General features: G+C 45.2%; 1 protein-coding gene across 1 annotated transcript in view; it reads left to right on the forward strand.

The window, feature by feature from the left end:
* LOC146185449 (glycine receptor subunit alpha-2-like) overlaps positions 1-10,997 on the forward strand; it is a 29,859-nt gene extending 18,862 nt beyond the window's left edge. The window contains exons 4-9 of the mRNA XM_084605531.1: positions 2,673-2,926; positions 3,290-3,372; positions 4,554-4,691; positions 6,783-7,052; positions 9,310-9,476; positions 10,076-10,997. Of these exons, the coding sequence (XP_084461657.1) occupies positions 2,673-2,926; positions 3,290-3,372; positions 4,554-4,691; positions 6,783-7,052; positions 9,310-9,476; positions 10,076-10,453 (1,290 nt within the window). The 3' untranslated portion in view covers positions 10,454-10,997. The remainder of the gene's footprint in view (positions 1-2,672; positions 2,927-3,289; positions 3,373-4,553; positions 4,692-6,782; positions 7,053-9,309; positions 9,477-10,075) is intronic.
* Positions 10,998-11,430: the final 433 nt, after the last annotated feature.

Raw genomic sequence — 11,430 nt, forward strand, 5'->3', positions numbered from 1 at the left:
GTCGTCTTACCTTATTGTAGAGACTCCCAGCGCGGGGGATGTGCTGACGCAGGCAGTCCCCGGGGAGCCACGCCGCCACGCGCCGAGCAATTGCGTAGTACAAACAGCGCATGCAGGGACTGCTGGGCACCACTGGCTAATAAAAGTTGTCAGATGTCCGCTGCGTCTATCGCATCCAGCGGGCTCCGGTCGGGCGCCACAGTTATTAGGCATGAACGTCAGCGATGCATTTTTCCAAATCACTCCGACGCGTGCAAGCCTTATCTGTGCCACAGTTGGTCCCAGAGGCGCCGGGCCACCTCATGTTTTGAAGGTGCGATAACGCGAACGTGTTTTGGCGCGTCCAAAAGCAGCTTGGAAGAGTGCAGCCCTGGGTACGCACCGATGTTTTCTGTCCGCCACGAAATACTTCTCTGATAAGTCATAGCAAAATGTAGGAGGCTGTCGTCTATCCATGAGCCGTGGTGGATCTCTTGTTTGCTCTCCGGGCGTGCCCTTGTGTGTTAGCGTGCAACAACTTTGGGCTATTATTAATGTTATGACTCCTTAGGTAGCAATCTAATATAAGCTGGCGCCGTATTTTATAACGCTTCGTTCCCCTTCTCTTTGGTCCGCTGTCATTGGTCACGGCCTTCCAATGACGTAGGCGGTGGCGGTCGTCTCAGAAGACAAAAGACCGCTAGAAAGGAAAACTAAACGACGCATTAGGCGGCACATTTCTGGGCTCTTTTATCCCCTGCAAGGCCTTGAAGCCTTCGTTCTCGCAAAGTAACGGACGCTAAGCTTACCCCATGACGGAAGAACGAAGTTCATGCGTGTTTAGTGACGTACACAGAACATAAAACACCATGGTTATCATAAATGCAGCTTCTTGGAAAGCCTGTGACATAGCATAGATAAATATTATCCAAGGTTTGGATTCTATAATTGAAGTCATCATCGCAATAATAATAATAATAATAATAATAATAATAATAATAATAATAATAATAATAATAATAATAATAATAATAATAATAATAATAATAATAATAATAATAATAATAATAATAATAATAATAATATGCCTGCATTGTGGGAGAAAGAAGAGACACGGAAGAATAAGAGGGTTCCGGCTTGTGACGTCAAACTATGACATAGCAACCCGTGGCAGTTGGGTACCACGTGACTCCCCTTGGACGACGACATAACCACATTGGCTATTTCGACGTCTGATTGACTTAATCGGCTCTAATTAACTCATTCTTCTGCATGCGCCCATTTTCCCCAGCGAGATTTTTTCATTCTCTATCTCGTGCTACCATTTGCTTTCTTATCACTCGTTTCGTTCGAACGGAATGCAGCCGACAACTTCTGATGACACGACCCTGAAAACATACCCACTTAATGTTTACGCATTATTAATCTCAGTCCATCGTGCTGTAGGGAGAAATTGCAATTAACTTTGCCTTACGTCAACCGCGGCCAATATGTCCTAATCCTTTGCTCACCCCTTCATTATTACTATTTTTTATTATTGCACGCTCAGTCTGCTAAGCTACCAGTTACCGGTTTTGCGTATGTGTCCACGTCCGTTTCCTGGGCTGTGTTTGATCAAGAATATTAATTCGGTTTTCTACTACTAGCATTCTTCAAGGTCGCGTTATTCTTAAATTTGACTTGAACAATAAATCTCATGGCGACAGTGCGTACCATGTGATCTAAGTAAATTGTAAATTGGTTGATAGGAAAGGTGCAGTATCTGTCACACTTCTCCGTATACACCTGAACCACGCCGCAAGGGAAGAGATAAATGGGGGAGTGAAAGTGAAAATATAGAAAGAGGCGGTGGTAGTAAAAACATTTATTGGGGAAGATTTGCTTATACATTTATGCGAATTATTTGATGATGTTTTTAAGAGACAGGTGTGAGGTTAGGGATAGCAAATTCGTTGTTATGGATAGTGCAGATACATTATGATAAGTGAAAAGACAGAAGGTAGTGCCGTAGTAGAGGGCTGCAGAGTAATTTTGATCGTCTGAAGATCTTTAACATGCACTGACATCGCAAACCACACGAGCGTCTTTTCATTTCGCCTTCATCGAAACGCAGCTGCTGTCGGTCGGATTCGAACCCCAGTACTCTGGTTCAGTAGCCGGGCTTTGACACGGTTATTTCGAGTTAACTCGTACACATATAGTTCATTCAAGTCTAACGCAGCGAATACATCTTGCAGGATCATCATAGTTTATCAGGCGTTACCCCTGAACGTTGCTGTAATATTTATTCATCCTCTCCCGCCGTTAATGCGCTCGCATTTCGAGGATTGGCATTGTTCTTACACAATCCTGCTAATCTTCTTTAATTAGTTATTTTCTAGTATACATTCTTCACGACGTACTGACCACCCTCAATGACTCAATAGCTTTGGCGCTTAGCTCCGAATCCCAGCGGTGGTGACAGAAATTTCAAAGAGGCGAGATGCAAAATCATCTATGTACTGTGCGATGTCAGCGCAGGTTAGAGAACCCCGGGTGGTCTAAATTAATCCACAGCCCTTAATTAAGGCGTCCCTCGTGTAAATATGTGTCCCTATATAATACACTTAACACCCACCACATGCACGCAATCTGCACGACACGCCCGTTTATTCCACTCACTTAATTCCCCTTTGTCTCCCGCCGCTGCGCAGGAGTACACGGCGCACTTGCGGCTGCGGCAGACGTGGTTCGACCAGCGACTGGAGTACGACGCCGGCTCGCTGCAGCCGGAGGCTCGCATCCAAGGAGACCGCTGGCACGCCCAACAGCTCTGGCTGCCCAGCGTCGAGGTTTCCAACGTCGTCAACACCGGAGCAGGGCAGCTGGACTACACTGGCTCCTTGCCAGCCTCCTCTTCAGTGCTGGTCATCGTGCTACCAGACGGAAAGGTGCACCTCAGCCGCCGGTACGCTGCAGTTCTTCGTTAGATAACCTAATATAGTGAGGCCTCATTACATGTCGAGGATATATCATACGCCAGGATCACCAAATCCAAAAAGACAGTCCCAACACGTTGTGGAAGACGGCTGTTATTTCCTTCCTTTGTTTATAACATCCTGTATAGTCACTCTGATAGAAAAGACAAAGAGTCTCATCTAGGTATTGGCCGCAACGTTACCAGTAAACTCAGTTCCAGTGTGACGTATACAGCTGTATCCTTAGAACAGTGAAAGCTGCACGAAGTACAAAAATGTCAGGAAGTAGACTTTGTGTTGCATTTCTCCCTCACGAAATTTGAACTACCCCAATTCCTTTCTTTCCTGGCCAGGCTAAACACGAAGCTAACATGTGAAATGGAATTCCACAAATATCCACTCGACAAGCAGCGATGCAGCCTAAAGATTCAAAGCAGTAAGTATATCTCGCAGAATTTTCAAGTTTTCAAGCATTTGTGCCCGGGCTTACTTTCTTCATTTCGTTTCTGTTCCATGCTCCAAAAGTTCGGTTAAATGTTCAAAAGGTTAGAGTAACTCTGGTGAAATTGTGACTAAAAATCAAGACTGTATTTATTTCTCCAGTACCGACTGTTGCTGCGGCTGGAATCTTGTTGAAGTTGTTTTGCTTCTACCGAGAAAAAGCAGGTATCAAATAATCAGCTACGTCACTTTCGCGAGCTATAGGCTTTGTGTCAACGTATATACCACCAATATGATATCAACTGCACGTCCATATGTCTGGCGCTAATCTCGTCACCCTGAATCTTAACTATCACGGGACAAGATAGTGACAGTTTACACTTTGAATTCATAGAGGAAGGTTCTAAACGAAAGGCTTTGCTACAAAAAAAGATGTTTTGGTTTGGTTTACGGGGTCTAACGTCCTAAAGCGACTCAGGATACGAGAGACGCTGTAGTAGAGGTCTCCGGAAATTTCAGCCACCTGGAGTTCTTTAACGTGCGCTGACACCGCATACGACACGGGCGCCTAGCTTTTCGCCACCATCGAAAAGCGACCTTCGATGCCGGAATTCGGTCCCGCGTCATTGGGCACGGTAGTCGAACGCCCTGACCACTGCGCCAGCAAAGCGGAGCGCAAAAAAAAAAGGGGGGGGGGGGGGGAGAAGAATTACGTGTCTGCACGAAAGAAACTTCTATAATTCAGCCTTCTTTTTTTTTTTTTCAAAAATTTTAGGTTTAAAAGTTGCGCTACCCATATCGCATGAAAAGTGGAATTGAATGAAAGTGCAAGAAGATGGCGGATAAAGATATTAGGATCAATGAAGAGCAGTCACAAATGCTGTATCAGTGTTCAGGGAGTTTAGTGAAATCTGTAGACACACGAACAAAGCCAAGACGGCAAAACGCTATCACTTGGTGTTGCTGCTTCCGTCTACCGTCATGGTATGCATTCTGCACGCGTTTATAATTTCTTTAGAAGCATAAACAGTCAAGAGCAACCTCATTCTGATCGCCTATTTCTTTCTCTCTCACAATCGGGAATACGAGCCTGGCTATATGCGTGTGCGTCGTAAATGACAGCTGTGTGATTTCAAGCCGCTACATCTGCAAGCCTTTGCATCTCTCGTTCGACAGGCACGCTGTCAACCAACAACATGGTTCTAAACTGGGACCCGGAAGAGTCGCTGCAGTTCAGCGAAAATTTCGCAGTAACCGGCTTCCAGATGCTCGACTACAACTGCACCAGCCACGTCACCGATTACGGAAAAATAGGTAATCGCGTCTCCAGCACGCATCGTGTCTCTCAGTTGAAACCTATACAAGTAAACGAGGCAGAAAATTCAATTGAAAAAAATTTTGACTAGCTGACTATGCGGCCTAATTACGGCCGTCTTATGTACTGTTTCACTTCAAATAACCTGAAAAGAAAAAAAAACATACGTGCTTTGCGTATCTGCACAGGATGTTCTGTCCTTAACGCACAGGAAAGAAAATTTCTAGACGGTTTAGCTTAACTGTCGAAATGCAAGGTATGGACACTAGCACGTCACATTTCGTTATTCTGCTTTTGGTTCTAGTCCTCGGTTTTAAGTTTATAGGCTTCTGGCAATGATCCACGAATTCGTTGATCAGGACCGCTTAACGAGACTTAAGAGGGCAACACAATAGCTGTGTGTTGTGGATCTACTGCACTCGAATGAAAGCTGATGAAGACGACGGCATGTAATGCACTGTGCGAAAGAAGGGAAGTTTAACAGACGGAGTGTTCGGATGCGGCTATAGCATAGTGCTCTCGGGCGCTGGCCAAAGAAGCTGATCTGTTCCCACCGCCACGGCTTCAAAACCCTGGCTTGGCACAGTTCGGCCTTGTCTGTTTTATTTCTTTCTGCGAGTCCAACTGGCTTCAAACAAAAACACACATCGACTTATCGCCGGACTGGGTCCTAGCACTAACTCAGTGTTGGATTTTCTTCGTTCTTAGCTCACAAGGAGTTCGCCTGGGATGCGAACGACGAAAGGTGACAACGGACCATACGGCATTCACACAGTGCTCTTTAAAAAGAGTCCGGCTCATGACGTTGATACTTTATGATAAAAACCGAGAGATTAAGGCAAGTTAGGTCAGGATTCTCACATCAAGTTAGTCCACTTCTCACAAAGAGAAAGCATAGCGCACCATGTGTACAACAGCAGTTCAATTCCAGCAGTAAACAATACCCCGCATTTCAGCACCTCTCCAAAGCAACCTGTCTCAAGCACCATGGAAGTATGACGAATGATTTACTATACAGATGAAGGTCCCCTTTTATGGCATAGAAATAGATACACTATCCTACTTACTCTGCGCGCACCTCGAACTGTCAGAGACGACACAAAATAGTGTGTTCTGACTTATCAATATAGTTCTAAACATCCAAACTGAAGTCACACTATATGCACATATATAATGTTCTACACATATTCTACACCTCCTTCTGGAAGCATCCGTGAAAGCATAGAATATACTTCAAGTACCGACGTAAATAACTTTACCTAAGCTCAGCTGTAAGACAACCACAAATTGGTTCGATAGAGCCGGCACGTTGGTGTACACAGAAATACTGAAAAAATAACGCAATGATCAGTAACTTTGCGCCAGTGTCATCTACACCGATAATGCCTGAACTCCCTAATCGGTTGTTCGTTCAAACCAGGGACATCAGAATTACTTATAATCGGTCATGTACTCAGTGGTGCGTTTATCCGCTCATCTCTCGCGAAGTGCTCACAATCTCTTATAATTATTCCATCGTTGCATCATTTTCACATATCCGCTGCATGCAAGGCGGTCACGCAGAGCAAGTCTCATTCCTCAAACATCTCCTCCCCACCCCTCTCCCCTCTTATACAATTCTCATCCACCCGTTCCTCATCATCCTTGAGCAACCGATGAAAAAAACAGCAAAATTGGGATATTCTAGCGAAGCTCCATACTAGCACAAATCAATTTCGTTTGGAAGGCGCTTATACCACTTTTAATGTGCTTATCAACCTCTCACATTTTCTCTACTATGACAGATCAAAACGTGTTTTTCTGCTAACATTTCAGTTTTCTTGTTCGCTGTTCATTTGTTGAGCATAGCGCATGTATTTATACACTGCAACTAGTCCCAATAAATTTTTTCTCTACATGACCGGACATGATTATATAGCCATGTTTCAAGGATCAGAAAGGCAAGGACACGATTGCCCTATTATTTGCAGCGCTATTCTTCGTTGTTTACATAATTCGCGTTCTCGAAGTTGAATGTGAGATGTCCTGACACATCAAAGCACGCCGTGGATACTCACTCCATTTCTCCCAATTTTTTGCTCTTTATTCAGTGGGGGCAGGCAATTTCTCGATGATCATGTGCGAGTTCACCCTGAAGCGGGACTTCGGCCCTTTCTTGCTGGAGATCTACATTCCGGGCGCCACGTTCGTCATCACCTCGTGGTTCTCGCTATGGATCGACATCCCGGCAGCGCCCGCACGAGTCACCATGGCCATGACAGCCTTCCTAACGCTGGTCACGGGCGGAAAGTCCATCCGAGAGAAGCTGCCCAAGGTGCCTTACGTGCATGCCCTCGACGTCTGGTACCTCGCCTGTACCGGTGAGTGTGCCACAGGCGCAGCACACAGAGGGCTCCGTTCCCACGCTTGTGCTGCTCGCTCTCCGAGCGAGCTCGATATGATAAACATTTGAACGCCTTGACCTAGACAAATACAAGACTGTCTTGTCCACTGATCTCACACTGTTTTAAATGAAGGATAGCAAATATACAGACATATGGTTTTTCTGCTTTTTTTTTTTAAATAATGAGAAGCTACTCGCACGAAGAATAACGAAACTGCTGGATCGCTGAGTGGCGAATAATTATATCGTTACCTAAGAAAAGTTCCGGTAGGAAATGCAAGTATTGTTTTATATCACAGAATGCATATTGTTCTCTGAAATTTCAATATCCTAACCTACAACTGTCCGCAAAACAGACACAAAGCCCAGGTGCGTGAAGAGCTGCTCTCCCTCACTAAAAGTTCAATAGTTTCGCTCAAACACCGAAAGTTGAGAATTTTCCCGTATACACTATCAAATTTAGAACGCATATTGAGAACATGACATTAGCACTATTTTCTAGTGACTCACATCGTACATTATCAGGGAGACGTGATACTAGGGAACGTATTTTACGCGAGAGCGTTAAAGGCAGCGTTCACCAAAAAAATCAGGCGTTGGCATTGAGGTGTTTTCGGCATTGTGAGCGAAAACAAAAATATGGCATCGCCTCTGGCAGGTAGAAGTTGTCAAGGGCATGGTCGGAACATTGAATAATCGTCGGGTTGTATGACGTCAAGAAACCACGTGACATGATCGAGTTGGCAGGCCTTCGCCTCTGAGATGGAAAGATTAGATGAGAATTCAGCCTTCCAAGACAATTGCATCCCGAGAGGGACTCGCTGTCCCTAGCTTAGCCACGCAACCACATTCGTACGGCTTTTTTTAAAGGAGGGTTTAGAGCTACGTCGGGAGGTCTTCCACATAATGTGGCACGTATCTGACGACTTTATACATTGCTAATGATCATACATGGGATGGGATAATGCAGGTAGAAATAAAGGGCTACTGAATAAACGAGTAGCAAACTGATCGGACTCTATGCAGGATCCGCAAAAGGAATCGGCAGACAGGGTTCGTTAACACTGCCGCGTCATACTCTTAAAGACGGAGCCTAAGTGTCTCCAGTTGTCTTTTTCTAAAGTTAATGCTACGTAAATGAAACATGTGCCACTTACAAAGCTTAATCTCTTCTTCCCAAGTCGTTTTTTAGTTCTAAGATAGATTCTCTAAGTGTCGTGCACTAGTTGTGCATGCTGGTGCAGCCACTGGACGTAGCCATAAACACTACAGAGCAGCGCAAAATGTTTTTTGGAGGGGGGTCTCTAAGCCTCAGCAGTGTAAAAAGAGCAAATCAACGTCATTTATCGAGCATGCATCATCCCGGAACAATTTTATATCCGAATGTTCCTGAACAATAAGGAAAGTTCATTCCTAAAGGCATCACAGATTGGTTGTAACTAAATAGCTGCATTCCGGACACTTTAGGGATTATACACGCGACATTTGGTTTTGTCTTTACAAAAGGAGGTACATAAACAGTTGTGTGCGAGCGTAATGGTCAGCTCAATATGGAAAATTGAGAAATGTACGATTGAAAGTTGTAACCTTTCACATATGTGCATAAGCCTGACCACGGGCGGCAACGTGAGGTAGGATATTCACTTCTAACATTCGCCAGGAGCACTTTAACCGAGCTTTTTAATAGTTAGCAGATAATTTCTGGCTCTGATAGCAAAATGGAAGAGGAGTGATTGAGGTTGTTCAAACAAAATACAGAAAGCTCGCTTTAAAAAAGAACTTTTTCGCTTTTCGCCATACATGCCCCTTAAAAGACCGTGTCTGTGTCCTCATCTGTCCATGTCTTTCTTTTGCGCTGTATTCCTTCATTTCGTACATAACAACGGCGACAGAGCCTGAGTGATCTTTCATTCCACTAGATTAATAACCCGAGTTTTAACTGTAACGGGCGCATCGTAAGGCCGCAGTCTAATCTCCTTGTTAAAGACTTCCAAAGGCAACGTCAGTAGATCAATTAGTTAAAATAGGACAACTGCGTGGAAGGGAGGTATCTTGAAGTAATTAGCTTGCACTGTCGTCACATGCACCCCAAGTCTGAGCGCAACTGGCATTGCTAGACTATAGCAGCGCTATTCTAATGCAATACTGAAACATATACCACAACATGAATTCTGCGTTCTTTCTGGCTGACGCCAAAAAAATCCCGCTATTTTTCCTTCTCTGACCGCGAACAGCGTTCGTGTTCTTCATCCTTCTGGAGTACGCCATGGTGAACTACATATACCACAAGGACAACCGGCGGCGCCAGGGGGGCATACGGCGCATAGACAGCCAGGCCTCACTGGCTTCGGCCGGTTCCATGAACGGAAGCACCTACATCAACGTCATCAACGCCCTTGAGGTGAGGCAAATTGATTCTGGAAATAACATGTAGAATTCGGTAAAGTACGCGCAGGGCGTCGTTTGAACTTACATAGTGTCAGGTAAAGGAGGCAAGTGTTTTCTTAACAGAAGAGCTCGCTCGGGGGACCATTTTATTTCCTATGCCGAACGCTTCCCGAAACACAAGTTAATAGCGCATATGACCGTCATTATTTCAATCTTAGGTGGGAATATATACGTCCATAGAAAGAAAAAAAGAAACGCGAAAGGAAATTAAAGCTCATTAAGTCCCTGTACAACCCTCGACTATATATGTTATTGAAACTGAGTTGCTCAAATTCCTGATGTCATCTCATTTCTGCCATACGCTCTACGAATCTGTAATCACCGCCTGGTCATAGCCAATTCCCTTTGTAGATACGCGAAATTTTTATGAGTGCAACAAAAATAACGTAAGGCGCACCCCGCGTCACATATGAACTAAACCCTACTCAAACGTGAGCTTGTAGACACGTGTAGCTAAATCAGCGCACGAGAAGCACTATATACGAGCACAGTATGCTCTGCAAGGGTCCACTCGGTAACAGTGACGTATATTTGTCTTCACTGTCCTCGCAGCAAGGCCAGCTGCCGCAGCAGCAGCAACCCCAGCACGCAGGCCTATTTCCGGGCCAGAATGCCAAGGGACAGTGTTCGCTGCAGGTGAACAAGTACAGGAGGAACAACAACGCCGGCGGACTCAGGCCAGGAGGGCCCGCAGTACTCCGGTTGTCCGATCTCGATTCTCACTCGCTGCCTGACCTACCGGATACCCCGCCGCGCTCCCCAATGTCGGTGCGGTCGTTTGGAGGCGACGAACCCTTCGTCTGCACGCTCATCACGCCGCTGACACCTCGCGACATTGCCAACGGCATCGATAGGCACTGCCGCTACATATTCCCGCTAGCGTTCATCCTGTTCAACGCCATCTACTGGGCAGTTCTCACATCTACTTGAGCGCATGCAACGGTGCGGTGATGACGTGGACAACGCACGCGAGTTTTCCCAACTGCCGTGGCCAACAGCGATCGTGCGAACAGTTAAAGATCGCCGCGAAGATCGTGCTATGTGGCGTGCACTGGGACGCTTTCATTGCGGCAAAACTGTTCAAGGCTTTGAAACGCCTTCGTACGACCGCAAACAGTTTGTACAAAATGCGCTGGTAGATTGTTGTTTCCATGACAAAGCGAAGTTTGTGTACAAAACTTTTGATGATGTGGAAACCGCGAACTCCTCGGGAAAGAGTCACTGGTTTCATCACAGCGGTTATCTTGTTACAAGCACATTTCCTATTTCTCATCTGGTGGTGCCCGCTATTGTTCGCGCGCGCAAGGCACCGTTTTGTCAGGAAGGTAAAATGGCCGTCGACAGCAGTTTTGTCGATATTTTTTTTTATAAACGGCGACTTCTTAGCGTGCATGACATCATAATAAGTTATAAAGTTATCTTATGACTTTCAATTTCATGAGCTTGCTTTTCCGCAATGAGTGTACTGCGCGCACAAAAGCAGAGCATTAAACCTCAGATGCATGGATTGTTTTAACATGTTACGAAACTATTTAACACAAATGAGACATGAACGGGTTTTCAAAAATGCGGTTTTCTGACTAGCCGAACTAGCCCAGCAAATGGTTTCACGTTACATTTCCTTCTCGTTATCTGACTCTGCCTGCCATTTATGCTGCGTAAAACAAGAGTGAGAAAATGCATTTCCTGTGTCTGAAATTATACTAACGCTGTTAAAACCATCAGTACGTTATACAGCCGAGCCGACTTAGAACAACCGCAGTTATAACGAACACTCTTTATTGAGAGCGAGCTCCGCTATTCTGTCAAAATATATATTATGGCCATCTCAGATGCAAAAAAAAAAAAAAAAAAAAAAGAGAGAGTGAGTGACCGTGCAACTCGATTAGAGCGAACGAGGAAGCGCC

Source organism: Amblyomma maculatum, chromosome 6 (genome assembly GCF_055883805.1).
Source record: "Amblyomma maculatum isolate TAMU_Amacu chromosome 6, ASM5588380v1, whole genome shotgun sequence".
NCBI classification, from domain to species: Eukaryota; Metazoa; Arthropoda; class Arachnida; order Ixodida; family Ixodidae; genus Amblyomma; species Amblyomma maculatum.